Source organism: Phoenix dactylifera, chromosome 3, assembly GCF_009389715.1.
Source record: "Phoenix dactylifera cultivar Barhee BC4 chromosome 3, palm_55x_up_171113_PBpolish2nd_filt_p, whole genome shotgun sequence".
NCBI lineage: Eukaryota > Viridiplantae > Streptophyta > Magnoliopsida > Arecales > Arecaceae > Phoenix > Phoenix dactylifera.
In genome coordinates this window covers 1,129,311-1,153,635 of record NC_052394.1, presented here as the reverse complement: position 1 = coordinate 1,153,635, position 24,325 = coordinate 1,129,311, and the positions used below count along the sequence as shown (strand labels likewise).

The 24,325-nt window shown below is 39.5% G+C and overlaps 2 protein-coding genes and 1 long non-coding RNA gene across 4 annotated transcripts; 2 read left to right on the top strand and 1 right to left on the bottom strand.

Annotated features, from left to right (window-relative positions):
- Positions 1-3,546: 3,546 nt before the first annotated feature.
- Positions 3,547-4,629, bottom strand: LOC120110151. The gene is made up of 2 exons (XR_005510900.1): positions 4,180-4,629; positions 3,547-4,102 (listed from the first exon to the last, which is right to left on the bottom strand). It is a non-coding gene; the product is annotated as an uncharacterized LOC120110151 (long non-coding RNA).
- Positions 4,630-4,716: 87 nt separating this feature from the next.
- LOC103703500 lies at positions 4,717-12,608 on the top strand. The gene is made up of 8 exons (XM_039125140.1): positions 4,717-4,746; positions 4,886-5,225; positions 5,428-5,851; positions 6,450-6,549; positions 6,631-6,690; positions 10,984-11,067; positions 11,176-11,283; positions 11,779-12,608. The coding sequence occupies exons 1-8, from the start codon at positions 4,717-4,719 to the stop codon at positions 12,085-12,087; spliced, it is 1,455 nt and encodes a 484-aa protein (XP_038981068.1). The 3' UTR covers positions 12,088-12,608.
- Positions 12,609-17,705: 5,097 nt separating this feature from the next.
- Positions 17,706-24,027, top strand: LOC103703501 (factor of DNA methylation 1). Of its 2 annotated transcripts, none has more exons than XM_008786369.4 (8): positions 17,706-17,874; positions 17,967-18,877; positions 20,783-20,964; positions 21,545-21,634; positions 21,749-22,027; positions 22,355-22,567; positions 23,119-23,356; positions 23,733-24,027. In XM_008786369.4, exons 2-7 carry the CDS (start codon positions 17,992-17,994, stop codon positions 23,344-23,346), a joined length of 1,878 nt encoding a protein of 625 aa, XP_008784591.2. In that variant the 5' UTR covers positions 17,706-17,874; positions 17,967-17,991; the 3' UTR covers positions 23,347-23,356; positions 23,733-24,027. The 2 variants fall into 2 exon arrangements, with proteins under 2 accessions (XP_008784591.2, XP_008784593.2); XM_008786371.3 differs by having other exon boundaries at positions 17,711-17,874; positions 17,970-18,877.
- Positions 24,028-24,325: the final 298 nt, after the last annotated feature.

Below are 24,325 nucleotides of genomic sequence, written 5' to 3'. Positions count from 1 at the left end.
AAGCGGACAATACCTCGGGAGGAACGCAGTCCTCTTTCTCTGCTAGCTTAATGTGGGCTATGCTGTTGTGTGAGGCTCCGGCCAAAAGCCGTCCCCGCAACAGATGGCCGCAACTCGGGCCCTTCCTCTAGCGCCAACTGTACGCCATTCGACACCATTCGAAGTCATTCGACGACATTCGATGCCACTCGACGACATTCGACGCCATGTCAACGCCGTTCGACGCCTTTCAACGCCATTCGACGCTTCCTACGACAACACGCCCCGATCTGAGTGGGAGCACCCTGCTGAGTCGACCACAAGCCAAAGAAGGCTGCTGAGTCGACCTGAAGCACTTAACTCCAACTGCATGAGAGATACACCCTACTTGGCACGCACATCTCCATATATATTTGGCTATATTACAGGATGATCGACGACTGGACTGCTTCCTTCGTCCGAGCTAAAAAGCAGCTCGAACTCGGAAGTCGGGGGGTAGTGTTGGGGGGAAAAATGGACCACCCCACAAATACAATTAAAGCACCCAAATCCGACAGCAAGACCGAGCTCATGCAGGCTGCCGAGCTCAGAAGGCCGAGCACGGAAGGATGTCGAGCCCAGAAGGCTGAGCACAGAAGGCTGCCTAGCTCAGAAGGCCGAGCACAGAAGGCTGCCGAGCTCATTCAGGCCGAGCTCATGCAAGCTGCCGAGCTCATGCAGGCTACCGAGCTCAAAAGGTCGAGCACAGAAGGCCGAGCACAGAAGGCTGCTTAGCTCAGAAGGCCGAGCCTAGAAGGCTGCCGAGCTCATTCAGGCCGAGCTCAGAAGGCTGCTCACAAGTCTGTCGAGCTCAGAAGGCCGAGCACAGAAGGCTGCCGAGCTCAGAAGGCCGGGCACAGAAGGCTGTCGAGCCTAGAAGGCCGAGCACAGAAGGCTGCCTAGCTCAGAAGGCCGAGCACAGAAGGCTGCCGAGCTCATGCAAGCTGCCGAGCTCATGCAGGCTGCCGAGCTCAGAAGGCTGCCTAGCTCAGAAGGCCGAGCACAGAAGGCGCCGAGCTCATTCAGGCCGAGCTCAGAAGGCTGCCGAGCTCATGCAGGTTGCCGAGCTTAGAAGGCCGAGCACAGAAGGCTGCCTAGCTCAGAAGGCCGAGCACAGAAGGCTGCCGAGCTCATGCAGGCTGCCAAGCTCAGATGGCCAAGCACAGAAGGTCGAGCTGACCTCAGAAGGCCGATCTCGTCGTCCACATGCTGCGGCCATGCCTTGTAGCAGTCTCACCGTACCGTGCTTTACTTGCCGGCCACGCCACGACATATCAACCAGGGACCATACCCTGCTACGACTGTCAACGTCTCACCATTCCCAAGAATGTACTGCACTGCGCGCTACAAGCAAGCTCTGGCTACACGCCATCTCCTCTCATGATGGAAACGGGCTATCCACGGCAACTCATTACTTCCACGCCCACATCGAATCGTGACGGTAACTCATTAATTCGCCCAGTCGCATCACAGGTAATCCTGGCACTCCCCCTATAAAAGGGGAGCTTCTCCCTCTAAAAAAGGAGCTTCTTCCTTCCAAGGGAGGGCTTGGGACTTCTACATACAGTCCATCTCATTCTTCAAAATTAAGCTCCCCTCTGACTTAAGCATCAGAGGGCCGGCGCCGGAAACCCCGGCCATCGGCTTCTTGCAGGTCCCCCGGAGGACGCCGCCCGCCGATGGACCACCACCCGCCATTTTCGCGCCGGAGCTCCTCCTCCTCAGCCGACGGCCACCCCCGGATCCAATTTCCAGCAACAGTAATCATTAACATGAATGTCCACATTTCACAGCTTGATAAGATTCGGGTCCACAAACAGAGAGAATAAAGAAACAGAAAACAGAACGAGCATTCCAAGAAAAAAGAACTAACGATCAAGATTCCCAAAATTATGGATCAAGAAAAAAATAGATGAAGATTGATAGAAAAAACCTGCAGGGATTTTGGGATTTTGGAAATCAGATAAAGAGAACCGTAAATAATTATGACGACTTGTTTACAGAACACAGAAAGCAAGAACAGATCAAATATAGACTCCGGCCAGTAGACATCACGGTCCCTCGGACAAAAGCAAACTTTGAAGTACGAATCAAACGAATAAGAAACAATACAAGCATTCAAGAACAATGGAATGACCGAGATTGTCATAAAAATAGATCAAGAAACAATATCTAACGATTAACGAGCCCTATTAAGCGCCGGATACGAATATCTTGTGAATCAGTGAACGAGAACGAAGATAGCAGATTTAAAAACCCCAACAGAGTCCTCAGTACCTGTTCGATCGGAGTTCGCACCTGAAAGGAAGGAAGGAAGGAACGAGGTGGTCTTCTTAAGGACGCAGACCGTTCCATAAGAGCTCGTATAACGGGTTCGGGTTGTATCTTTGGCGCGAAAGCATAGCTGATCCTCTTTCTTTCACCATGCCAACTGTTGGATCACGCTTTGCACAGATCTCCATGTACTTTAAATTTCCGTATTTACCAAGCTATATAGGTCTCAAAGTGATCATTTTGCATGAAAGATACAATAAATATGGAAAAGGATGGAAAATATGGAAAAGATGAAAAATCCATTCTTACTAACCATCCAAAAAAAAAAAAAAATCCGCTATCCCGACTTTTGTTAAAGATTAATCATATTTACAACAAAAATGAATGGCAGAGATGAGTTACATTATCAAAAAAGGAAAGAAATATATGCGAGAAAAAGAAGCTAAATGGCTCCAAACTAAGTATCTGATGATTAGAACAGAAAATGTTGATGCTCGTAAGAAAAAGCAGTGGAGGAATGAACCTCATCCAGACCAATAAGCAAGAGCATTTATTGTTTCAAAGTTTCAAACGATTTCATAAAGATTCCTAGGCCAATACTTTTCTGCTATACCAGCCTCTTTTGAATAAGAAAAGCTTTGTTTTGCTGATCTCAATCCTTCCTACATCCGAATGAGATTTAAAAAAAAAAATCACCAGAATCTAGAATGGCCACAAGCTCTAAATCCACCAGAATCCATCATATTGAATCGACCATTTGCAGCGCATGTACAAACAATTACTTTTTTGCTGAAACCCTGCATCAGTGGAGGTCAACTTTTTTTTGCCAACCTTTTTTTTTTAACTTATAAAAAGAAAAGAAAAAAAAACTCCATTCATGGCAATTGAGGTGCTGCACTGCCTCTAATGGTGAAACAAAAGAAAGTAAAAGTTAATTACCAATTTTCTATCCTTTTTCAGTTAAATATTCATTGAAGTGCTCGGATCGACTCACTTTTTCATAAGGGTAAAATAGATTTTTCCAAAAGGTATGTTTTACCTTATCTCTTTATCTCGCATAATCCGAGTTATCCTAAATTTGAAAAAAAAGTTAATTCATTTACTTTGTCTAACTTATTCCGCTTCTAAATGCAGCCAAAAAAATTAATTTTTCCATCAAAATGTATTACGACATGAAGGAAGCTGGAAGCATCACATATTTAGAACCAAAAAACGTTATCACACCATCAAGCTTCCTCTCAGGATAATCACAGATGCGCGAAGAAAGAAGTTCCTTATCACACTTAATTATGGTTCTAGTAGACAACAACAAAATCCATCAAGACTTCTTGTGACGAGTGAAATATACAAAGGTTTACTATAATATCATGATGAGTGATGGAGATTCTGGGCCATGTCATTGTTCATAGCCTGTTTATGGTTACCATTGTTATATAGCTCTGAAGGCGTTCCCCAGCAATTTATCAAAGAATTCGTAATTACCGACCTGTCATCTCCGTATAAAGAGGAGAATGGAAAAAAGAGAGACTTTAATGCCCCATTGCCTTGATGCCAAGCCCCAACCGCTTTAGATTTAAAGCCGGTCATGCATTCCATGTTAGAAGCTCTACCTGCAAAGGTGGTGCATGGGAAGAACACGGAGCAGGCAACTCCCCATGGCAACCTTCCTCCACCGTTCATTTCCGAGTCTCTGACGACGCCAGCTAACTCCAAAGCATTAATATCAGCACCGAAGGCCTTGAATGAACTCACCTCTGGCTTTTGCCGGCACCCCTTCCCATTAGAACGCTCGGAGATCAAACCTTGAGCTCTGCGTTCCAGCATTTCGTAATGAAATTTGAAGAGTTCTTGATGGAGAGATACAGCAATCATCAGAAGAGACTGGACCTTGAGAAAGAGGTAGGAGTTGATGGCCCATAATTTTGTCTTGGGTTTCCTTCTTTCTGAGATAGCACAAACAAACAAGCTATTCAACGGGCAGTTGTGTCGTAGGTGGCCGAGTTACAAACGGTACTTGAGGAGGAACAGCGACTGAATCAGATTTGGAGTTGTGCACTGCGGTGGCCACCTGTTTGCGGTTCATGTCGTTCTTCATCACTTCCTCTCCAGGTACTTGTTCAAGATCTCGCTCAGAAATCTTTTCTACCATTCACCTTTCTGAAGCGGACATTAATCTCACAAACCAAGATAAGAACCCTTTTTTGGAGCAAAAACAGTTCAGGAACAATTGATTTCAAATATTGCGACACTTTCCCATTGACCAAAAAACTTATTGGATTGGCCTATAGGCAACTTTATTTTCTTTTTGATGAAATCATATTTGCAGCAAGAATTTATTCTCATAACAATTATTCCAAAATAATCATAAAACTCTACAACATAACTATGGTGGTAAAACCGTCATATTTATAGCACCATTTTGACATGAAAACTGCTGCCATTAGCATGCGTTTTGTAAACAATCTAAATGGCTGTTGCACGAGGTTGTCACCTGCAACAGCTCGGGCACAGTTTCAGCTAGATAATGCAATCCAAATAGTCAAAAATAAGAAGATACACGATCCGTTATATAGGGGAAAACCTTTACTGCTAGAATGTGCTCGAATTGGCGCAGGTACATGTACTTCTTGCGGAATTATCAATGGTAGAAGAGGAGATAATCTACCTAGAAAGAAAGGTGGAAGACCTGAAATTGTGTCTCTATGAAGAGCGGGAACAAAAGCAAGAATGGAACGTTCAGCAACAGCAGCAGGAGTGGCAAAGACAACAGAGGCACTTCCTATGTGGGTCAGGTAACCAGAAAGGAATCCAAGAGGTTGAACAGTCGACACATTTGCCAAATACTGAAAGAAGTCAAAGTCTGGCACAAGAAAGACATCTTCCTGTGGAATCAGCCTCCGATGTTAAAAGCACGTCTTGCACAAAGACAAATGGTAAGATACCAACTTAACTATTCAAGGAATTCAATAAATTTGCTTCAAATTTGCTACAAGCTTAGTTAACCTGATGATTCGACGAATTTTGATTTGGATTACAGAATGAGCTAACTGGATCCCACACTATACATGGGGTTTGGAAAGATGTGTTATTTCCTCCTGACAAGAAAAGTTTGTGTTTGTGTTTGAATTCGAACAGATGAGGAAGCTGAGAGACCAAGAAGATGCAATGGACCAAACCGCACCTTGAGCTTTCTCAATGCAGAAACTAGTAATGAATCACCAAACAAACTCTCAGAAGAATTAATCAAAATTTTGATCAGCATATTCCATAAACTGAACCAGACATCAACTCAGATCGACAGTGAACTGACCGCTGTTCCAAAGCTTAATATCTCTTGCATGAGCTCAAGAAGCTTTGTTTCCAAAACTACATTCAACTGTAAGACACCTATGCACTCTTTAAAGGACACAGCAAATATGTTAGATCCTTATGGTGTATTGCCAGATGTCGATGGAACAGCGCGGGACATCGGATTGTACAAGAAAGTTATACACTTCACGCAAAGTTCATTAGATATGAGCCGTATCAGCTTGTGCCTCTCAGCCATTGGAAGACTGAGGTAAGTCTCAGACACCAAGTTTCATACAGTATTTACATATTGCATCAAGGGATGACACCAAATAACTTAAAAGATGTCCTGTAAATAGAATATGCTTAAGTGACTGATCTCATTACAGTTTGAAGAAGGTACCAACATCAAAAAAATTCTCATACATACCTTCCTGCAACATGGCTAACTAAGGCATATGTAGTTAATTGGTGCAGCATTTAAATGCATATATTCTTTTATTTTAGACACTTCAGTTTTAATAGGCACTGTCTAAGGAATCAACAATGTCTATAAAAAGCAAATGGACATGCACCATGTCTGAAGATATTTTGAAGCAACTGTACCGCTTACAAGATTTCTCCTGCTTAGACATGAATAACCTTGTACCCTGATGACCAACCTTGTACCCTGATGGATGCATCAATATCTTTGCAAGTAAGCAATACCTCCTGCTATCTATCACCACTTCCAGTCATACTTCCCAAAAAAATCTAGAGAACTAGGTGCAACATGTTGTCCATTAAACAACCTGATCAATTCTTTCTCACAGCTACTATTAGTTCCCTACATAGTGTTATGGACCCTGACAACATTTGATTTGTTTCAGGGTCCTGATGCAGAAGCTTTGCAATGTGAAGCTAAGTTCTCTGACTAACAAGCAGAAGCTAGCTTTCTGGATCAACATCTACAATGCCTGCATAATGCATGTATGTGAGCAGCCTCTGAACGCAATGTCTAAAAAATTAATACAGAAAAATCGCTTGAAAAAATTTTCTCAATGATTTCAGGCATTTCTACAGCATGGTCTGCCACCCTCTCCAGACAAACTGCTTGCACTACTGAACAAGGTAAATTCATTTTGTAGCACAGTGGAACCCAGTTTAAACTAAACTGGTCATTGTAGTTTCATGATCCTAAGAACTCGATTTCAAACAATTAGGAAAATTCACACAGATATTTGCAAAGCATGCTTCCAAGCAAAAAATAGATCTAAACAGGAAAATGTTAATGCATATGTATCTCCAGCATGCCAGAAATATCTTTGACTGTTTATTCTGATATAAGTTGACTCCAAGGCAGAAGATAAATTTTTAAATTGCTCTTTGTTGTGAACAAGTTATTTATCCGCAGTTGCATTAGTCTGGAAGCATTTTTTATTGAAACTGGGACATCCAGTTCACAAGTTGCAATTACTTTCAAACTGCATTGAACCACATAAATCCAGTTACCCGTAGATTTCGCCTCGGCCTTTTCCCATAAGGTCTCACTGCATACATCTTCTTATTTTATTTTAACTCATCTAGATTGATAAAACCAAATTTCTAAGGAATTTTGCTAAGAGGAATGAGCCAACTTGCTCCTTGGCTAAATAGCTGGGTTGAGGAAGAGTAGAGATGGGGAAGAAGATAGATAATTATTGAAAGAAACAAAGAGTGGAATCCACAGCTAAAGTGGTAAACTTTAATATAAGTTTGCTCATAACTCATAGAACTGCATCACAGACCCAAAAAGAGGTATATTAACAAGCAAAGAATAAAGCTTCTTAGTCATAACAAGACTTCCATATCAATAAGAAGACCTTTGGACTTCTCAACAAAAAACTGATTCATCGTCTTTTACCAAATAAAGGGTTGGAAGCTGTGTATGACATGTATGGCCCCACTAGATGAATTTAATATAGCACAGGGATTTGCTTTTTGATCGGAACTTAGTCAAAACTAGGATATTTTCGGAATAAGGCATCTCTAGAATCTTTCTTTCAATTTTGGAAGATTTTGATCAGATTTTTAAGTCAAGCAGGTGTCTCTATTTAGTTCAATAAGTGATCCAATTACTACTGGCTTGTCTGTGATTTTTCTGCTATCTAGAGAAATAGGCACACCTTGAAGGTTGTCATTGGAGTTCAAGTTGAAGTGTTGAACTGTAGTTTATATAGAGGAACATTGTGGCAAGCTGATATTTGAAGCATCTCGTAATTGTTTCAGCTATTCTCTCGAATCCTAATTTGAACAGAAATAGTTTTAAGATGCATTTGTGCAATTATTTCTTGGACTAAGAGGTCCTAGTTTTGTTTTGATTACATTTAACAGTGGTTTAGATGTCTTCATATATAATGGGCTCCATGGGAACTGAATGTAATCAGAACACTTGTTGTTCTCCATTATTCATCAACAAAAACAATAGTCCAGCAAAGCTTTCTGTTCTTCCTTTTCCCTTCTGCGTCAACCCTATTTCTGCCAAACTACATCAATATTTTGTGAATATACGGATCCCACCTCACAGTAGATGCACAAAGAAGTTGAACCGGAGTTCTGAATAAGATTTTACATTCCCAGACATCCTGAAGACTAATTCCTTGTAATCTTATACCTATTCCTAATCTAAAAGCTCAAATTCTGCATCATTCTTCTCAAATTTTCAGCAGAACATTCACATTTGTCCCAATTTTCATATCTCAGTTCTCAATGACAAGCTTTATAAAAGATCCCATAAATTACAATTAATCCTAGGTTATTATATCATATTAGTTTGTGAAAAACCATCTTTGCATGGTATTTTCTACTTCTTGTAGACATAGACAAAGATCAAACAATCCTTTGCTCCAATAGCAACTCTTCTATAGGAGTTTATCAGAAGGTCACATGCAAGGTCCACACTTTTGGTACCGGGTTCCATGCCACTACCTGACCGACATGGTACAGTGACAGATTATACCGTACTGACATTTGGTACCCAAATGCGTACTAGTTCAATACCAATACAACATTTTATGGCTTTTTTTGTTTTCTTTATTTTTTTATTTTTGAAAATTATTTTTAAGATTTATGGATGTTTACAAAATTATAATGTACTTTTAGAGTACCCAATTAAGCCCCATTTACTGTTCAAAGTACCCAAATATAAGGTTTATGGATGTTAAAAATTATATGATAACACTATTTGTTCGGTTTTTATTCAACCTATGGCATGCAGATATTTATCTAGTTAGGAACATTTGTTCATGGGTATTTGCCTAGAATCATATTGAGCGGTTCAAAATATATTGTTTGTTATTTCAAGAATTATTTCACTGATAGTTGCAATATTTAATAAGTTGAAGTATTAAACAAAGTTTGCATAATAAAAGCATGTTTCATTATTAAGATTTCAATTTCTACAGACTCATGAACGTATTATAGCAAAGTCTCTATAGTTGCTCATTGTTTTTAAAAATCAAATGATCAACTTGAAGTCAGTCCATCCACGGGGTTTCATTTCTTTATGAGAGTGAACTAAATTGCCATCTTAGATCCATTATCAACATATTTAAATATCTTTCGCTGATTTTGTCCTTGCTCTCCTTTTTGAATGAAGCAGTTTGATGTAGGCCTATGTGTGTTTTTTTTCTAGGATTTGATGTTCATGCATGACATTTTTCTTTATTGAACCAAAATTACGTATCTTGTTTTATGACATAAGTAACATAACATTGTTACTAAGAGTTATTTTTCTGGTCTATTCTCGCCCAAGGTTGTTCACTAATGGACTCCTCTATTGAGAGTGAAATGGTGCATAATTATTCATCTGTGTCTAAATATTCATCTCCATATAAGAACATACCTTACATATATTCATCTGTGTCTAAATATTATTAAGATCTTACAAGTGTTGACAAAGGGGCAAGTAGGGACAGATACTATTGGATATAACAGAGGACGTGAAAGACAGTGGATTGTAAATTTGGAATTAAAAGTTAGATGAAGATGTTATGCTGGAAGCTTATTTTGCTATTGCAAATATATTCTCCTATATCCAATGGTGCCTCTCCCTGCTTGTCCCTCCGTCAACACCTATAAGGTCTTAATAACATTTAGACACAAATGAATATATGTAAATTTGGAATTAAGAGTAGATGAAGATGCCATGCTAGAAGTTGTTTCTGCTATTGCTAATACTCTTTAACATGCACTGATTCCATGTATAATTAATATTGGATACTGCAGCCTTTTTGAATAGTATTATGGCATTTTATTTAGTGTATAAAGTACCCATCCACGCAGGGAAAGATGAAGAAGACAGAAAGTAAGAAATGAAGGAAAGAAGAAAATGAAGAAAGAAAGGAAACAAGAAGAAAAAAATGAAAGAAAGGAAGAATAGAAGAAGAAAAAGGAAAGAAAGAAAGGAAGGGAGAAGAAAAATAAAGAAAGGGAAGAAAGGAAAGAAACAAGAAGAAAAAGGAAAGAAAGAAAGGAAGGGTGAAGAAAAGGAAGGGAGGAAAGAAAGAAAAAAAGAAAAGGGGAAAAACCAGCAACGCTCTTGTGACCAAGATTTGCTAAACATACAATAAAGAAAGGAAGGTAAAGTAGAACAAACAACAAATTAGGATTCACTGAAAAAGTCAATATCGTCATACAGTAGTCGTTTTTGAAGAACATCATAATAGCCGTCATCAATCTAAACTGACAAGGATCCCATATAGATCAACTTGTTAAAATCTTAATATTTCCTAAACATAACTTGAATCATAAAGTACTAATCAAGCAAAAGATACATCAAAGGTATATATTTAGACATCGCAATTATATCACATGCATGCATGCAAAAGCAAGCTTGCATACACAAGCATATACATGTATATAGTTATCCATGAAAGAATACAATTTCCCAATCAATTATATCGCGTTCTCCCATTATGTGAAATTAAATCTGTAAAACTTACTTTCATGATATTGCTTTCTATATACATTCTTGTGTATCACATTATAATTAAACAACACCTACCTTAGCCCCAAATTACTCAAGTGGAGCCATGCCATGTAGTTCATGGCTATGCATTTTTGTCATGAATCAATCCACCATAACTACATTTCATGTGAGACTTTGTAATCAACTCAGAAGTCAGAAGCATCCTATTTCCTCAACGGTTTGTGGATGTTTAATACTTGGTCAGCTATCAAGGGCTTTTAGTGAAAATTTATGATAAATGGCATGACTTTAATATTTATCTGATCCAGCAAGTTTCTATGCTTAAGATCCAATCTAAAAGTTGGTTTGGGAGTTGACTTACATCAATCAAAAAGTCCATATACTTCTTTTAGTTGTCGAATTATGGGTCCCTGCTATTGTCTAATAGCACACTGAGGAACTAAATTGTGATTTAGGCTGCAGCGAATGTTGGTGGTATCGTACTGAATGCTCTAGCTATTGAACATTTCATTCTCAGGCACTCATCAGATACTAAAAGTGTAAGTGAACCATGTAGAGGCCAATGTGTTATTTTTGATATTTATCATGTGCTAATCCTCCACCCAATAACAATCCCTTATAAATAAATTGCCTTGTCAATCTATAAGGGAGTCATGGACGAGAAAGAAGCACTTCTGCGACATGCTTATGGCCTTGGGTACTCAGAACCAAATGTCACGTTTGCACTTTGCAGAGGTACCATGTCTTCACCAGCGGTAAGTAGATCTCTCTCTCATCTGCTATCCAGATCCATCTCAAACTACTGTCTACATATTTATTTAATTGGCTTTTTTCAGATGTACTAAACTGCCAGCACATATAACGCCTTTATGTGGAAATTTAAATATTCTGCTTGATATTCAGAATTTTAAATTACAGGATGTCTGGTTTATTTTGAAAGGTGAAGTGTAGTTTTGTACTTCTGTTAGTCTTGCAGTCCTTTCAAGTGGTATTTAATTGTTCGTCATGTTCTGCTCGTTTGTACAGCAAAATGCTCTCTCTAAGAGCTTGAGAATTCACTGCAGATTTGATTATGTTTTATTATACATAAGAAAGGGTCTCTCACTTCCAATTCAAAAGAAAAAAGAAAAAATGCCACCAAAGTCTCAATCACTTCCTCTGAGGCAGTTGGGCTATAAATTTGCTTAGTTAAGTTCAATAGGACTTGTACGTACTAAATTTCTATCCAATTACATGGCGAATGCTTGCAGTTGAGAGTCTACACTGCAGAGAATGTGGTGAATGAACTGGAAAGAGCAAAAGTGGAGTACCTGGAAGCATCGGTGAATATTACCAGCAAGAAGAAAATCATCTTGCCCAGACTTCTGCATTGGCACATGCGAGATTTTGCAGATGATGTTGAATCACTCCTAGAGTGGATCTACAGCCAACTGCCAAGGTCCAGACCACTAAAGAGAATGATCAAGGAATGCTTGAATGGAGACACCAAGATACCCTTAATAAAAATGGTGGAAATTGAGCCTTATGAAGCAGAATTCTGTTATTTGTTGCCTTTTTAAGAATCTTTTCGTTATAATTTCATGTCTTTGTTTATTTTTTGATGTGCAAGTTCATATCATTGTTTCAAAAGCTAGAATTTGGAACATGAATTTTGACACAATTCGGACGTTCACCCTAAACAAAATAGCATTGTACAAGAAGTCCTTTTCATTCAAAAGTAAACATATGCTGTACAAAAGGAGAACAGCATGCCCATGATAATCTGAGAAATGATACTTATTCTAGTAAGTTTTGGAGAACATGTATAATTTTAAAGTACAAGTCACACTATTAATATTTAGAAAATTGACAACATGGAGGGCGTATGATTGCATATCAGAAAACTAGCTTGACATAATCTGGTTGTTGGTACTGCAAGAATTGGCTCCTTTGTCTGAGTAAAGCAGTATCCTACAGGCAATACCTAGTTGAATCGTGAAAGGGCAAACTATCTGAATTGCACCAAGATTCCAACTATAAGACTCGACCAAAATACCCTCAGAGTTAAAAGGTAATTCTTTAAGGCCAACCAAATTATTAATAATCCTTACATTGACAAGCCAAAGTAGAAATTCCTCTCATAAATATCATGCTGTCATGACCATAGTAGCAAGCTACAGCACTTTACACCTTTTAACACAGAACTAGTTGGACCCCTGAATCAGAAAGGGAAAAATTTAGGAACATTCAGAGTAGAAATGCCACTGCTCTATTTAACAAATTAAGGCCAAATATGGTATCTTTACAATTGGCTTTCACCGTGATGTTTAATGGTTCAGAAAGTTTACCTTCAGCAGTAATAGAAATCAGACATGGTTTCGAGCTGTTTAATATTTCATCACAGAATCACAAGCGCAAACCTGATGCATCATCAGCATTGAAAGAAACTGAAGTATCCACGAATACAGGGTGAATATTAGCATCGCTGGGCACTTATGATGCTAGACTCCATGAGACTAAAAGAATTTTATCGGTGTGCAATTATCTTTGTCCCTTCTTGTGGTCGATCTCTAGATGTGGTCCTTGAAGATATGTTTGTTGCAAATGATTTCAGTATTGTGTTACATGTAAGTTTATCCCTATATCTTCATTCTTTATCAGTTAAAAATTCAGAAATACTTAGTGATGCAAACAAATGCTTGGATTATACTCATGAATATTCACTCATCAGCTGCTCCCATGTAACAATAACCATTTTGGAATACCAAAGAAGATTAATCATGGCAAAACCATCATGTTCAAGAAATTACAAGATGCTAAAACACTGCTAAGCTAGGAATTAACAGTTTGAAGAGGGCTAAATGTTAGTCTAGAGTTTGATCGAGTGATTAGCTATGATTAAGACAGTGCTTTTTTGGTTCTAATCATCAAACGCCCAGGAAAATAAAGTGCGGTGGACTCTTTTACCACCGATCCAATAAGCCAGTTCCACGCATAATTCTAGTCCATGCTTGTTTATAAAAAAAATTAAAAACCAATCATAAATCACAACACAAGAAAACAAGCATAGATAAAAATCAGCTATAAGCCTACAACAGATAAGGGTAGATTCATATCATGCGTCTCAAGGTTCAAACTTGAAGCAAGATATGAAGATCATAGTCTTTGGCATGACGAAGTAGGTAGAGGGTTATAAAAATCATACTTCTCAGCATAATGAAGCAAGTAGAGGTATACTAGTTTCTTGATTTCCAGCGACTGCGACGCTACATTCTTCACGACCTGAAGGCCCATAAGAAAAGAAAGAAAGAAACGAGATCAGATAGCTGTAGGTATGCGAATCGATCAAAAAGGGAAAGAGATCCAATACCGCTCCAAGAAATGCTCAAACCTTGGGGAAGATGAGCGGAAACCTGGGGGAAGAAGTGGGAGACGTCGACGTCCTAGGCGATGAGGGCGAGGAGGCGCTTGAGAGCCTCGGACTTCTCCGAGTCGAACCGGCTACCGAGGAGGAGGGCGATGTTCACGTCGTCGGGATCATCGTAGAAGTGGGCGTCGGTGCCGATCCAAAGCACCAGCGATGACGCCTTGCTCAGGATCTCCGCTGTCCCCCCGATTTGGGGGAATATCGCCGCCCTAGGCCTACCACTTTACCGCGTCCGACCGGCTTCTCGGTCTCCGGCGAGGTGGGGGGAAGAGAGAGACCGTGTTCTTGGAGATCGTCGCCCGGTCACTCATTTTATAGGCTTGCCGGCGGTTCCACTCCCACGGACCGGGTAATATTACATCTAAGGCTGCAAATGGGTCGGGTCGACCCGTGACCCGACCCGACCCGACTCGGTTAAACCCCGGCCCGACCCGTTTTAGAGGACTTGCGGTTAAAAATTGAACCGTCCTATTTTTCAGGTGGGATCTGGATCAACCCAATCTCAACCCGCTTCGGACCTAACCCAATTTATTTTTTTTTTTTGGGTCAATTTGGATCGTTTATCCAACAATCCGATCTGACCCGATTCGGATCTGGATTACCCGTTTAAGCCTGCAGCCCGCAACCCACAACCCATTCACTGATTGATTAACCCGTGCGACATAAGATAAGGATCACCGTATACGGCCGCTTGTATATGGGGGTGAAATGAAATGCTTGACATGGCAAATTGTTAGAGGACGTGGACATATTCATCTGCCAGAAGCATTTCTATATAGGCGAAATTTGTAGTTATTCTCGATTTCTTGATAAAAGCTATCCGTATGTCCACCGTTATTAACTTAATGCTGGTGTGGAACTATCCATCTTGTTATTTTCCAAAATAACTTATTTACTATATTCTCTTATGTGCTATAGAATCATGATGCAAACTACAAAGTAATTTTCATGCATATACCTTAAAGGTAATATACTAATATATATTGTATCATGGAATTCTACTTGAATTTTATTGAAGTGTGAAAATTTATTTCACAATAAATTCCAAGATAGCAAAATAGACTTGGATGGATTATTTTGCTAGATCATGTGAAAAGGATGAGAGAAAAAGCATTAGCAGTCAACTATACTTCTCAATCAATTCTTCTTATGTTGTTGGTTTTGATATGGAGAATATTGGTCATCCTACCTCGAATTGTTCAGATCTCTCCGACCTCGGCCCTGCTCGAGGTGAATAACCTCGGCCTTGACCAATGTATTATACTGGTCAATCCAGCCATGGAGTAATACCAAAAGATCATTAAAGGAGTTGCAGTTACAGTTTAGATAGTGGTCGCTCCACAATCATAAATACACAATCAGCGCAATTAGCATCTCGAACATACTAAGAGGCTAGTTTTCACTATGCAGTTATCATGCCTCTCGACGATTAAAATAACATATTCTTACCCCATCCTATACATACGGGTGATCAGAGAATCCTAAGGTAAGCATGTCTGAATACTCTTCCACTCTCATTCTCTCTCATTCTTTTAATGTTGCTCTAGAATTCCACTAACTTAAGCATCGGAGGGTTTCCCACCAGAAACCTTCCGGTAAGTAGACTTTCTTTCAGGTCGATCTCTCGGCCGACCTGCTTTTCTTCTTGGTTCTGGCCAACCTCTATTATCCTTGGGTGACATCTGGCCCTAGCTCGAAATCTAGCAGCAATGGATATAAATGGACAATGTTTGCTTTCTTATACTAATTTTAACTATTGACTTTCCATCATGCTCAGGCTCCAAATTAAAACTTCTAGCAATCTCTACTACGCATGTTTTAGGTTCTTACACCAACCTTTAAGGCGCTAGAGACTTGGACGTGTGATCTACGGATGCACTATATTGTAGATACGTACACGGAGAGCTTAATGCAAGTATATGATCCGCTACTAAGTTATCTCTTAATGCATGCACAAACTAGTATATAAACAAATTTACCAGTAGCTTGGGGAGGGTAATTTATCATCACAAGGAGAAAACACTATATAAGACAAAATATTGTCCATCAGTCTAATCTATCAAAGAAATTATTTTTAAAAAAAATGAATTTAGTGAGGTGGAAGAAATCGATAAACATATAGGACGGTAACCAGGTTCCGGAGAAGTTATTCCACACCCATAGCTTGCATGATCTGAAGCTCATATCGATGAACGCATTTTACGGAACTACCAAAAAAATGAATTTATCAATCAGTGCGACAAAAATTTTGAAGACAGACGATCCAATTCCAAATCCTTCTTCATTTACTATATCACAACCTCCAAACAAAAACTCCTGTCTCCTACTTGATTAAGTCATAATAGCTATCAACATAGTTCTCTTTTCATTCAAATCAACAACGTACATTGCATATAACATTGCTCTCAAATTAATAGTTTACACCATATATATGTATATATTGGTACAATGCATTATAGAAGGGATTGCTTCATCATGCAACATTTAAGTTACAATGGCAACTAAAATACTGCAATAGTTATTTTATTTGGTTTGTTCGTAACTGTAGTTGTGGGAATATTGATTTCTGTTTCAATGCTTGCAATTGATAAATGTAACATGCAAGCATAGTTTTTACCTTTGATTGATGGGTCTTTGAAGAAATATGGTTATGTTAATAATAAACTATCTACTAATATTGTTATTCTACAAATTTACTTATTATTTCATTACCTTAACATAATTATTATTATCATTAAAGCATATTATATTATAAATGGTAGTAATTTTCAATATTTTATTATGCAATGTACATATTAAAAATAAGTATATTTTCGTATGGTATGAAATTATATGACGGTGGTAGCAGAATCCAGGGACTTGCTGGTGTTGCTCAGCATCAAGTTTGGAACATCAGGCGGTCAACGGCGTAGATTGCATTGCAGACATGCAGGTCTGAGTACTGCTTCGCGTATCTCTCAGGGTACCCTAGATGAGCTGGCAGCTTGAAAAATACCGGGTGGGCCCACAATTTGCGGACGGTAACTCCCGTGCAGCACCGTGAAAGCCTGCTTGCAGCTCAACCCGTCCCCCCATTTTGCGATGGAGCGGCTCAAGCATAGGCAGCAGTGATTCTCTATACAAGTTTTCAGAGTTCTTTGACAGCTTGGAACATCTAGAGCCCTCACATTATTTTAGAACTTCTCACACGATTTTTTTTACCTGGGAGTCTCCATCCTTGAACTTTCTTAAGATTAATTTTAACGACTTAATCCTAGATGGAGGCAGGAGGGGAGGGATCGGTTTTATTATCAGGGGTTGAGTTTTAATATGGGGGCAGCATAGGGTGTCAGATCTTTGATACATTCGTTTCAGGGGCAAAATTACAGGCGACTTGGATGGGATTGCATTATGCGCGGCATGTGCTTCAGGCGAACTCCATCCTCTTGGAGGATGATACGGCCACGGTGATCAGCTGGGTCAGAAGGGGCCCGAACATTGATGGAAGAGTTTATCTTTTGCTCCTCGATATTTGGTTGATGGTGAGAGAGGATATTACATTTCAGGCTATGCATATATATCGCGAGACTAATGGTACGGTGGATTAGGTGGCGGCATATGTAGCGAGCCACTCAGAAGATATCCTACTAATGTACTTCGTGACATTTTATTCACCACTCCCCACCCCCCAGCACCCATATCGGAATCCTTTACTTTTTAACGGGTGAAGTCTCATTCATCGTCACCACCGGTGACCATAGCCAACCTTCCTTTTTTATTATTTTTCTTTTCCCCCATTCACCACTTCCAAAACGCCCCTAGACCGAGAGCCCACCCGCACTCTCCGACCTCGGCTTCTGCGATACAGCTTCTCCTCCATCCCTCTTCTCTTCCTTCTCTCTTTTGTTGGCTGCTTTCTCCTGAGGAATCCGAAGAATCCCACCCGAATTCAAGCAGGAAGGTAGCCATTTCTTTCCTACCGTCTCTATGGGGTTCTTTCTATTCTGGTTCTCCCTTTATTTTGTTCAAATCATTCTCTGTTTCCTTTTATAGTAGATTTCGTGGAATCTTGTGATATATGAGTACATCGTCGGAGGAAGCCTCGGAGATCAGTGACTCCGAGCTCGATGAATACGAGGAGGATTATTACATAGTATTGAAGACCGGCAACCACAGGGTAAAGAATCCTGATGGCACCTTCCGGTGCCCCTTCTGTGCCGGGAAGAAGAAGCAGGAGTACCTCTACAAGGACCTCCTCCAGCACGCCACTGGAGTTGGCGCCTCTAACAGCCGGCGAGCAAAGGAGAAGGCCACCCACCGGGCCTTCGCTAGATTCCTCAAGACTGACCTCGCCGACGCCGCGGGGTCCTCCCAGCTATCGCCTGTTGAGCAAGAACAGCACGCTCCCAAGCCATGCGATGATGAATTGTTCGTCTGGCCTTGGATGGGGCTTCTCATCAATGTCCCCGTGGAAGAAGGTGGGTTTAAGCTCGGAGAAAAGATCTCAGATTTTAATCCCGTTGATGTCATTCCTTTAGGGGAGGGGATCTGCCAGAGTGAGAGGGGAGCTGCGGTTGTGAGGTTTAACAAGGATTGGAGTGGGTTCAAGGATGCCATGGCTTTCGAGAACCACTTCAAAGCAAATCATCGTGGAAAGAAGGATTGGAATGAGAGCGTTGGAGATGGCTCTGGGATGTTTTATGGGTGGATTGCGCGGGATGATGACTATAACTCCAAGGACATTGTCGGGCATCATCTTCAGAGGCATGGGGAACTGAGGACAATTTCGGATGTTGCTAAGGAGGAGTCCAAGGAGACTGGCAAGATTGTGGCGATTCTTGCCAATCAAATTGAGGTCAAAAACAAATACTTGCAGGACTTGGAGTTTCGGTACAATGTGACCGCTCTGTCACTAAATCGAATAATGGAGGAGAAAGATAAGCTTCACCAGGCCTACAATGAAGGTATGTCTACCAAGCTCCGTAATCTATTCTTTTTTTCACAACAAGGATAGCAGGCGTAATTTATAACTTGTCAGTATCTTGTTAGATATTTTAAAAATATCTCACAATGTACAGTGCTTCAATTTGCTTGCATTTGAAGCTTCTATTAGTTTAAGAATTTGATAGAATTTACAATTTTATCAGGACCCACTATTAGATTGAAGAAGGCTCCTGTTGACTGTTTGAATGTTGGGTTGATGTTTCAGTCTACATGTCTTGATATATATATATATATATATATATATATATATATATATATATATGCATCAGAAATGCTTATCTAAATCAGGGTTACGATGGTAGCTGTGTGTTTGACAAGTATTCATATGAATCTGCTACTTGAAGATTTGAACTGGTTTCTGCTTGAGAAGTTGTCATTCCATCTTCCCCTGAGCCCTGTCATTCTTTACATAACAAAATAGCAAGAATTGGTTACGTAAGTTTTCTTTCCAAGAAGTATATTTACTATAGCAAGCCTAAACTTGTAGATCTTAGTGACCTGCAAGTGTCAATGCTTATTTCCTCCCATATAACTATCTGCAAAGCGCAACTTTGGCACGGTTATCTGAGCATAGAGAAAATACTTTGGCAGAGAAACATTAAGTCTTGGGCCTTATATGATAGCAACAAGGGGAATACTGGTCATATTGAACAGTTCTTTTTTTTTTCCTTGAAACATTGATTAAACAGTCATAGGATTTTAACTTCAAGAAGGTGCTAAGATTCTGAAATCTTGTGTATCTAAGCAGCCTTTGTTTGCTAGGCGCCATAATGAGCACGGGGTGATAAAAGTTATGCTTAATTAATTGTACATGGTGGATATCTTAGTACTCTTATAAGTAATTAACTGTCAATGGTTTGTGAGCTCGTGGTTCAAGATATGTGCAAGTTCAATGATGACAACTATTGTTAAACAAACTAATACTGTTTATGATTTTCCGCCTTCATTCATAGACAACCATTTCATCCTGTTGATTGAGGCCAACTTTTGGGTTCTCACCATTGGTTCTCCTTTTGTTCCTGAATTTCAGCTAAAAACAAATGGATAGAAAAACCTGATGTGGACGGTCCCGCTGATTTTTTGTTGGCAAACTGGTGTTAGGCTTATTTTCTAGGAAAGCATCATCAGTTAGTGGCCTCTGCTGGAAAGACATCTCTTGTCAGCTTATGCAGCCAATCTTTCCAGTTCTCTTTCTAGCTCAGGCATGACATCAGTACCAAGGCTATGTGTTTCTTCCTTGTTTTTCTTTTGAGGGAGGAGCTGATCCTGTACTATTTTTCCCTCCCTAGAAGTAAAGCTTTTAGACCCCTTCCATTGAAGTAACATTTGGCACTATCCATGAACTTTAAAGCACATAATTTATGCATATCTTTGTGGTTCTCCGTATTAATTGGCACCTGGTGTGGATTTTCTTTGCTAATTCATGAACAAAGCTTACTTATGAGATACATAAAGTGCACATATAATTATTTTGTGGATAGGTGGCTCTATGATGGCAGAAGCTGAATCATTTGTAAGAACACCAATTGCATGTAACCGACATAACTTTAGAGGGCATTTGTAATTGCAAGCTTGTTTTCATATATCTTCTTGCCTATGTTTGGGTAACATCCACATATGCAATGCTAAACGGCATTTTTCGGTTGCTGATGACTTAATCAGCTTATCCAAGCACCAGATGTCTTGTAGGAATACAAAGACGACAATGTGATTTTCCCCTCCCATTTCCTTCTTCTTTTGTTTTTTTTGAATATTTGTATAGATGTCTGTGTACAACCTAAAGTGCAATTATGCAATTGCCTTTTTCTTTTCTATGTATCAATAATCTGAGGATGCAACTTTCTCTCATGATACATTTTTGTCAGAAATGAGGAATATGCAGCGTATGGCACGTGAGAATGCTCACAGGATTTTTGAGGAGAATCAAAAATTGAGGTCAGAATTGGACATGAAGAGGAAAGAACTTGATTTGCGATGCAAAGAACTTGATAAGTTGGAGGTCCAGAATGACAGCGAGAAAAAGAAACTTGATAACGAGAAGCAAAAGGTATTTTATTCTGGTACATCTATTCTGTACGCAATGTAAATCGTGTGAGATAGAGTCTCTCGTTTAAAGAATGAAATATTAATTGCTTTATCAAGTGATCTGCTTACTATACTGCATTGGTTGTTTTATTAAAGAACCATCAGGTTATTCTATGATTGCTCTTTTTTAAAAAACAATCAACTCCACCTTTTCGTGGGTTCTGAAGTGTTGAATAAAGAATTTCTGTTTTGCAAGATTGTCACCACAGATGCGGTATAAAGATTGCTTGGTCTACTACTCTTTTGCAATCTAAGCCATAAACTCATCCTCCATGATTACTTTTTGTTGAAAACTGTCAAGTATGTTTATGAGGCATGTCAATGATAAATTATCAAATAATTTTTGGATTGAAAGGCACGAGTGCTATTGGCAGGAGATAGCTAGGCATAAATAAGTAAATAACTTGTTTTTATGGTTAACAACTAACAAACTAACCAGTTGTATGATAGCATTATCTTGCTTACCATAGCTTTTTAATTTACATATAAAATTTTTCTGTAGGATGCTTTACACTTTATTAATGCTATTGCAATTTGCTCAGACTGCACTGGAAAATAGCTCGCTAGAATTGGCATCTATTGAGCAAAAGAAAGCCGATGAGGATGTTTTGAGACTGGTCGAAGATCAGAAGGTTATTAACAGTATTTACTTATAGTGTTTGTCATTAGTTATCTTGCCAGACCTACTAACATCTGTCAATTGATTGCACATGCTTATCTTTTGATGAGCATGGAAATTTGTTCAGAGGGAAAAGGAGGCAGCTCTTGCTAAAATACTTCAGTTAGAGAAGCAACTAGACCAAAAGCAAAAACTGCAGCTGGAAATAGAACAGCTGAAAGGGACCTTACGTGTGATGGAACATTTGAAAGGAGAGGATGATACAGATATGGAGAAGAAGATGGAAGAGTTGACGGAAAAACTGGAAGAAGAAAGGAGTATTCTAGAATCCTTAAATGCAACTCTTATAAGCAAGGAGCGCAAGAGCAACGATGAGTTGCAAGAAGCACGTAAAGAATTGATTATGGTGAGGATCTTTTTCCTATTATAGTTATGCAAAAAAAAAATTCTTTTTTCTAGAGGATGGGCCTTGGCACAACGGTAAGGTTGCTTTATCATGACCTGGGGTGTTATGGGTGCTATGGGTGTGAAACCTGGAAACAATCTCTCCACATATGAGGGTAAGGCTGCTTACAATTGAACCCGCCTAGCCGGCGGTGGAGGGAGTCTCGTGCATTGGGACACCTTTTTGTTTAGATAGTTATGCACTTGAGTCTATCTTTTCCACAATAACTATATTCCCTTTAAAGCACATAAAACATTTCTTCTTTAAAAATTTGTTTATGTGATATAGGGTTTGGATGATTTGTTGAGCGCTCGTGCACTGATTGGAATCAAAAGAATGGGTGAACTCGATGAAAAGCCTTTCCAAAATGCTTGCAGGAAAAGATATAAAGCTGAAGATGCAGATACCAAAGCCGCAGAATTGTGTAGTAGCTGGCAAGAGGAGCTAAAGATACCATCATGGCATCCGTATAAGATTGTTAATGATGATGAAGGGGCTCGGGTACAAAATTTGAATTCAAATGTTTCTCATATTAAGATGAATCTCTTTACATGATAAAGCATTAGTTATGTATATGTGAAATGTTTGCAGGCAAGGGGAGGTTTTAAATGCTATTCTGTACGTAAGTTTGTATTGTGTGTGTTCTCATGTTATGAGAATTGTTTGCAGTCAAGGGGAAGTTTTAAATGCTATACTATATGTATGTCTATATGCATGCATGTGTTTATGTATGTCGCAGGGGGGGGGGGGGGAGGTGTGGGGTTCTACTTAAGCTTACTATCTCTGAAAATCATCTTGATCTCTGCTTTTGTCTTTCAAATTTTTGTTACCATGATTGGTGCTTATAACTATTGATGTTTCTCAGTAAATGCTTATGAATGTTGATTTTGCATGTCTCCGAGCAAATCAATGCTCTCTCTCTTCTTTTTCCCTCTCTCTCTCTCTCTCACACACACACACACGCAAATGTCCTTTGTGATTCAACCTTAATTTCTTTGCAATCATGCATGCTAACTTACATTTTATAACAACTCGAACTTTTGATTGTACAGGAAATTATAGATGAGGATGATGAAAAGTTGAAAAATCTATGGATTGAGCTAGGGGATGATGTGTACAATGCTGTGAAAATAGCTTTAATGGAGATAAATGATTACAATCCCAGTGGAAGGTATGTAATACCAGAGCTTTGGAATTTTAAGGAAGGGCGCAAAGCTACAATGAAGGAGGTCATCCAGTACATATTTAAGCAGTGGAAGAATAATAAGCGCAAAAGATGAGATATAAAAGGTTGGCTCCTACTTGGTTCGATTCCATTTTAGAGAACAGTGCCTGTGATAGCAAATATCTTGCTAAAGTTGTAGTGGGAATGAGAGATACTTGTTACATAACATGTAGGTTTCTTTAGCAAGCTATTGTTACATTTGGTGTGAATATTCTGTAAAGAATTGTTCTAAAAACTATTGGCAAAGTTGTGGTTCCCATGACTATTAAGGTACTTAAAATATCTGTAAATACTGCTACCCGTCCGGTGAAAGACATGGAGCTTTTGGGATTCCAGAGTCAATTTTGTTCTCCTAGACTATTATTTCTATAAGACGAGCATTTCCTCAAGCATTCTTCCTTAAATTGATACATATCAGTGATGAAGCTCTGATTGGTGCAGGAGACCATCGAGGATGTGAAGCGGGGAAAGCTTTTTGTTCATCGACTGAACCATATCAGCGGTGCCAGAGACACAACAATGGTGAGGTTTTGGAAGCTGTTCCAACTTCGAATATCTGGGGAAGTTATTCAGGTAGACCTTTTTTGTTCCATGGTGTTGTAATGCTAAACGAGAGAAACATAAAGACGTCAATTTGGTGGATGCTATTAGATGTACCAGGAGTATTGCTAATATACATTATCTATCGTAGATTCTCTACGATCACTTTCACCATACCTCCATATGATAGTGATCATGACTTCCTTGTGGTGGCATTCCAGGTTTTATTGATGTGTTCCAAGATGTAGCTATTACCCAAATTTCATTAACAGGACTCACCTGTCCTGTTATTTGGCTCTGTGATACATGCAGGGCGTAAGCTGGTTTCTGAGTTGCAGCTTTCATTCGTCTCCAATGTGGTTCAATTGCAGTTTTGAGGCTCAATGACTAGGTTTTTGAAAGAAAAAGGTTTTTTCTTGGACTGAGGCTTCAGTGTTTTATGCGAACCAGGTTTCCAGGGAACGACTATGTTCCAAATGGTTGGTAAGATGTAG